The 7,177-nt window shown below is 37.4% G+C and overlaps 1 protein-coding gene across 1 annotated transcript; it reads right to left on the reverse strand.

Annotated features, from left to right (window-relative positions):
* Positions 1–4,326: 4,326 nt before the first annotated feature.
* On the reverse strand, positions 4,327–6,923 carry LOC122650399 (WAT1-related protein At2g39510-like). Its single transcript, XM_043843816.1, has 7 exons — positions 6,703–6,923; positions 6,238–6,300; positions 5,948–6,064; positions 5,553–5,796; positions 5,099–5,260; positions 4,805–4,956; positions 4,327–4,579 (listed from the first exon to the last, which is right to left on the reverse strand). Exons 1-7 carry the CDS (start codon positions 6,921–6,923, stop codon positions 4,327–4,329), a joined length of 1,212 nt encoding a protein of 403 aa, XP_043699751.1.
* Positions 6,924–7,177: the final 254 nt, after the last annotated feature.

The following is a 7,177-nucleotide window of genomic DNA, read 5'->3' on the forward strand; positions in this document are numbered from 1 at the left end:
AAAGAAGGGATTTTTCCTTTTGGGTAATGAATCTAAAAGTCTTTTCCTTTTTCCTCTTTCTTCTGTCTTCTTTCTTCCACCCAATGGAAAAGGAAATGGAGTGGGAGAATCTTTGATCCTTAGAATTATTGGAAATCTTTTCCTCTTTCTTCTTTCTTCCACCCAATGGAAAATGAAATGGAGTGGGAGAATCTTTGATCCTTAGAATTATTGGAAATTTTTTTCCTCTTTCTTCTACTCAATGGATTACTATGATCCAAACAATCATATAATTAATTTGGTCAACAATTTTGTTAAAATCATCACAATAGAAGAAGTAACCAAAAATCTTGACCTTTTTCTTTCCTAATGTCCACTCCAAAGAAGTTAGGTGTTCGGATAACTCTCTGACTAGACTTCTTTCAACTCCATCCCAATCTACTTGGGCCTACACGGTTTTAATGTTTTTTTTTTTTTTTTTTTTTTTTTTTTTTTTTTTTTCAGATTTCGGACATGACAAAGGATATCCAATTCCGAAATATTACTAATGATAGGATTTTAACCTTGCTAAAATCAAAAGCTAATGCAGTTGCTCGACATTTTCTTCCTTGTATGTATGAACAATATACTAATTTACCATCTTTTTAGTAATACAATTTTCTTGGTTCACCAAAAAAAAAAAAAAAAAGTTGGATAGGGATAATAATCTGTTTCATTATCATATGGTGAGACTATATTTAAGGATTACAAAGGAGTTGTAACTACTTCCACCTCTCTAACTCATACCTCCACTTACATCCAACTCACCACTACTAATAGGTAACTACTATCAATTACATAAATAAAAACCTTTCCAATAACTCTCCATTACTATCCTACGTATAAGCCCGTGCATTTCTTCTCAGCACGTAGGACATTCACTACTATCCTACATTTTTTTTAATTATTGTAGTTAAAAATTGTAGTACGTGACTAACTAGTTATAAGTAGTGGAGAGAAGTGTGGTAATTAGGATTAAATTAGAGAAGAGGTAAGTAGTTATGGATAACTACTATTGTAATTTGAGTTTTATAAATAATATAATAACGAGTGAAGAAGGGACTTTTGAAATCCTAAATTATCTCTTAAGAGCTATCTTGAGAAGAGGATCAGCCGCCTCCCAATTGGGCCAGGACGTCCGATAGCTTTGTCCATAAAGCCCCAAAACCCCTATCCCTCTCTCTTATCTTCCCCTATTATCTCTCTCTCATATTTTTTCACTCCCTATTATTTCTCTTCGTTTTGTTATTTTATTTTTAGATTATCTCACAAGTAACACAACATGGGTGCCTCTTTGGCTTAAATCCACCCCAACCCATAACACCTCCTCCTCTCAAAATAATTATTTTAGGGAAAGATCTACACGTTGTCTCTCTATTGTCATAAGAGACGTCAAGCCAATAGCGTGAAGGAACATAGTATAGTTAATTAGGAGAGAGAATGTGAGAAAGTACACATTAACAGCGTGCACTTTCTTTTCCTTTTCCCATAATTTTAACAAGTTCCAAATGATATCAACGATCCATTGTATATGATGCAAGTGGGTCAGGATTGGGTTTGAAAATTGATAGTTAATTTTTATCTAAATTGAGGTTAAGCCTGGCCTAGCCCAACTCATTTTGGATCATAGTTGAGCGCAAGATTTTAGGTATTAGTATTGGATCAGCCGTATCAGAAGATTCATACTAATATCGACCATAACTGATATATCGGTGTAGATATTAGTATCACTGGTAACCAATACTGTGAACACTACACCCATGTTTGAGCCTTTTAACCTATTCCATACTGGGTTTGTCCAATCATAGTTCTAAGTATTGGACGATACATACCAGTTTTATATATAAACGTCCCAATATTGTGCCTATACCGTATCAATGACACGATACAGACAAGAGGTAAGATGGTCAAAAAATTTATTTTTATAAAGAGATTCAGGGGTAATTTTATCCAATAAAACTGATTTATTCCGATATCATATCGGTTCTACAAGTGACAGATACCATGGCCAATCTAGCGTCCATACACTCCATTAAGCACAATAGAAATCTTCACGTACAAACTTAGGTGAATTGGTGACATGATTATATCACTTCAAAAGTACATTGTTTAAATGACATGTGTCAGGTGATGTGGATCTTAAGATCTGCGAAATGGGGCCGATGTTTCACATGAATCTGTATGTGAGTTGGGGAGAGAGTGGGGGAAACCCATCAATTATTATTATGAATAAAACAAGCCAAAGAAAAGACACTACTTAGTATAGTATCTCTATATGTGAAAGGAATATTTTAATATCTTTATATGTGGGGTCTTTTTTTTATTTTTTTTGATGAAAGCGTAATCACACAAACCACACACCAATCCCAAAAGGTTAATTGACTTTTAGAACCGTGAAATGTGATGTAGAATGAGGGGTGAAGCTTGATATCGTCCAAGCTAAATGAAGAAGAAATGCAGAGCTGGTTCTATAATGACCAAAGTAGAGAGGAATTCTTTAGTCAGTTCTACCTTTTTGGTTACATTAATGCCATATTTAATAGATGCTAGTGCAACTAATAATGGCAAGGAATCAATTATGATTCAATCATGGCTGGATTATCTTAATGGATCCATTCATGAATCAATAATGACTAGGATACCATAATGGAGATGAGGAGAATAGGAAGGGAATCCCGTGGATGGGTAATGGATATGGACGCCACCTAAGGAATGGATACATCTTTGCATGGCTGGACTTGGGTAGCACCGAGTGTGTTTTGCATCAAAATGGCAGATATACACAACACACATCACACTCACACACCCGATGTGGGACTATTAAACCCACACATCTTTTTCTTTTTTTGATGAAAATGTAATCACACACAAACCACATACCAATCCTGAAAGGTTATATGTGTGGGGCCTTTTTGTTTCTATAATTGTGTAAAATGTAATAATCATTCTCCATATGGTAGACTTTCTTTTTGATGGTTTCCCACTCCATGATTTCGTACTTTGTTTTAGGGAGTTTGCGTACACCTCCTCTGGCCTTACATGCCTCGTCCTCGATGGCTTCTCATATTTGTTTTAGTGAGAAGATATTTTGAGCCAGTGGACTATAGTACATCTCCCTCTAGCTTTTCATGCCTCTTTTTTGACGGGTTGGCATAGTGTTGTATTTGTTTTAGAGGGGAAGGCCGGGTGGGATTATTGGGAAGTTTGGGACCCACATATTGGTAGGATTTTTTTGAGATAGAAATGTTAAGGTAAAGTTATTTTTTTCATGAATAGTAACCAAAGATTCATCAATTTGGTGGGACTTTAGATAACAAAAGGGTGTGATTTTGAAGTGTCACATCATCAAACAAAGCAATCCCCTGAACTTTTGACTTTACGGGTGTGAAGTAGTTGGGTTGGATCAGTTTTGGTTTTGTATTGGGCTAGTTTGTACCAAACTGTTAAGTTGAAGTATGGTTTTGATCGGGTTCGGTTTGGATTTGTGCTTGTGCTTCATTGCCCTTTACCGATCTGTTTTGTTTGTGCTCCATGCCACCATAGGTGCCTCTTTGGCTTAAATCCACCCCAACCCATAACACCCTTTCCTCGACCTCAAAATAATTATTTTTGAGAGAGATCTACATGTTATCTTTCGATAGTCATCATAGACGTCAAGCTAATAGCGTGAAGTAACAAAATATATTTAATTAGGAGAGAGAATGTGAGAAAGAAGTACACATTAACAACATGCACTTCTTTTTCCTTTTCCCATAATTTTAATGAGTTCCATACGATATCAACTATCCATTGTATAGGATGCAAGTGGGCCAAGATTGAGTTCGAAAATTGATAATTAATTTTTGTCCAAATTGTGGTCAAGTCTGGCCTAGCCCAGCTCATTTTGGATCATAGTTGAGCGCAAGGTTTTAGGTATTAGTATTGGATCAGCCGTATCAGAAGGTTCGTATTGATATTGGCCATAACCGATATATCGGTATAGATATTAGTATCACTGGATCAGTACTGGTACACACTACAAAGAGCCAATCGTCCATTAAATTTGCTTTATATTATTCAATTGCAGGTTACAATTACATACAAGGAACAATATTTGTGATGCTTAACAACAATAATGTTGAAGCTTGGCTCCATGGACTAAATAGAACTTAAATAAAGAAACCTTCTTTCTGAGATTTCCAAACAAAATTTTAAACTTTGCCCGGGTACTACAATCAAAGTGACCTCTAGAGCTTAAAATCAATCTCCTCCTGTTGAAGAGGGTTCCTGGGTTGTTGTCACTCCTGTTTTGGACAAAACAATGGTGGCTTATTCATTGTCATTATTCTTCTTCCCTCCGTTATCTGTTGAAGAGGGTTCCTGGGTTGTTGTTGTTGTGGTCACTTCTGTTTTGGCCAAAACAATGGTGGCTAATTCATTGTCATTATTCTTCTTGTCTCCGTTACTCGCAATCGCGGTGGTTGGCAGTTCAGCTTGTACTACTGATGAAGAATACTGATCTTTGTACTTACCCCACACCACAAGATACAATCCAATGGCTATGACTATTGCCCCAACTATGCTGCAAAATTGTAAATCTTTAATTAGCTGGTATGTTATTTTAAAGAAGAGAGAATGTTCTTTATGCCAGGGCAGGCTGTGCCCAGACACATGGGCCTGCCATTCAGGGGGCAGGGTGGTCATTGCATCCACCCCCATGTGCCTGGGCGAGGCAGCACAGAGAACAGCACCCCCAAAAATAAAAAAATGGTTATTCGATCATGGTGAAAGGGGTTTTGATTCATACCGTCCTACAGTTAGCACTTCTCCTAAAATGAAAGTACTGAGTACAGCAACAATAACCATGCTTAGGGGATTAAAAGATGTGATAAAAACTGGTCCTTTTGCCCTCATTATCATTCCTTGAAGAGAATAAGCTATCCCAGAAGACACTATTCCCTGCAAAGCATTTGAGTGAATTCTCAATCATCAACATTAAGCTCCAGATCCTCCATACATAGGTTAAAGTTAAACCAAAACAAACAAACCCTTAATTAATAATTAATTAATTAAAGAGAAAGAATAGTCATGATCGATTTACACTGTAGAGGACAGCCACAAGTTTCATGTCCCTTTGAAGAGACCAGATAGAAGGGTTGCCGTGTTCAAATGCAAGCGCAACCAAGGCGCCCTGGATCGTGCCCATCAAACATATCCAAACAGTGAGAGAGAGCTCAGCTGGATATGACTTTAATGTGATTGCCTGGTACAGAGCACAAGAAAATTTTTATTAAAAAAAACAAAAAAAAAAAAGAACTGAAACTTTTTTTAATTACAAGATTCTTTATCGATCTTCAGTTCATCACTTCTCATCTCGATCCTAGCTATTAATTAATTTAATGGGCTGATGTTCTCTGTGCCGCAGCGTAGCCTGCACCCAGACACATGGGCCTGCCATTCAGGGGGGGGGGGGGCAGGGTGATCATTTCGCCCACCCCCATGTGTCTAGGTGCCGGCACAAAAAACATTTGGCCTTGATTTAATTAAGAGCTTACCTGGAGAATGATAAATCCAGCAGCACAGATGCAGCCTGCTGTGATCATAAGAGCTCCTTTAAGAGGTTGTTGTTGGATACTGGCTTCTGCTATAGCTAATTGGGTTCCTGCTCCTCCTTTGGTCCATGGCAATTCTATGGAGGGACCTTTAATAAAGGTCATTAGCATTGCTCCCCCAAGTGTGACTATAGTTCCAGCCACTTTAGCTATGCTTCTTGATTTTCTAAGATTCACTTTCTCCATCCTTCAAATCACTCACCACCAACACAACTCAAGTTAGCCACTTTTGAAAATCATGGAAGTGAAGCTTTGTGAAGAGGTAGGAGAGAAGCAAGGAAATTAAAAAGTGACAAAAAAATAAAATAATGTTGTTGTTAAAGAGATGGAGGAATTACTTAAGTAGGAAAGCCATAACAAAGGTCAAGGCAGGAATCATATTTGTCATGGCTGTGGTGAATGTGACTGTGGTATACTGCATTCCAGCAAAGTATATGTTCTGGTCAAGTACTGGTCTGCACAGAGAGATCAAGTTAAAAAATAGTTTAGTTCCCTGTGTGTGTGTGTGTGTTAGATATATTGTTTTCTTTTTAGCTCATAAGCTAGAGAGACTGACTATGTATCCAATAATATAAGATTCCAGTCAAGTCAATGTAATAGGATTAAAAAGAAATAGTGGATTAATTACTCTAACAATCCGAGAAATATGATCTTGATGAAGATGGATAGTGTCATCCGCGGCCTCACCTTCCTGATGAAACATGAAACAAAGAAGTTTTAAGTCATTCTGCTGCTGCATTATTACTAATACAAGTTATAAGTTTTATGCATACTCAAAACTCAATAAAACCCATTTAATCAGGAGCTAATCTGAGTGATCTTGAGCCAATCAGCCTAACACCATAGAGACAGAGAGAGGTTATTAAACAGTTCCTCTGTTTTACTTACATCTTTAAATTAGAGAATTGTGAGGTTAGCAAACTCTTCAAATCTATCTATCTATCTATCTAATATAAGTTTAAATTCTAAGCCAACCAATAGAAATTAATTAAGACTTCCAGAAAGAATTAGTTCTTTAGAAACAGAACCAACCAAAGCTAAGAAAAACTGTTTCAAATAGTGGACACAAACACACACACACACACACACAAACCTCTCTAAGATGATAGCAAAGGGGAAGATGAGAGCAGCTGCAATGGCATGACGGTAGACAACAAGGGAGTAATGGCTCATCCCCTGATCCATAGCAATCTTCACAATGGTATCCAGCCCTGCAATCCCAAACTGCAACAGTACCACACCCAAATATGGCTTTGCTTTATGGAACAGACCATTCAAGTATTCACAATTCATCATCAATCTTTGCTTTTCCATCTCAAACCAAAAACTATAGATAGATGAACTCAGCTAGCTACCTAGCTTTTAATTAAGAACTTAAAAACTTCAAACTAACAATGTCCCTCCCCCCCCAACACTGCTTTGTTTATCTGAAGTAGCCAACCACCTTTGCTAGAAAAGAGAGAAAGAAATCCCACCTGAGCTGTTGAATCAAATATGAGAGGTGATGCCTTATTTATATACCAACCAACCCTCCCACCCCAGCCGCCTCGTGGGGCTGGACTGCTGTG

This window comes from Telopea speciosissima, chromosome 2 (genome assembly GCF_018873765.1).
Source record: "Telopea speciosissima isolate NSW1024214 ecotype Mountain lineage chromosome 2, Tspe_v1, whole genome shotgun sequence".
Lineage (NCBI taxonomy): Eukaryota > Viridiplantae > Streptophyta > Magnoliopsida > Proteales > Proteaceae > Telopea > Telopea speciosissima.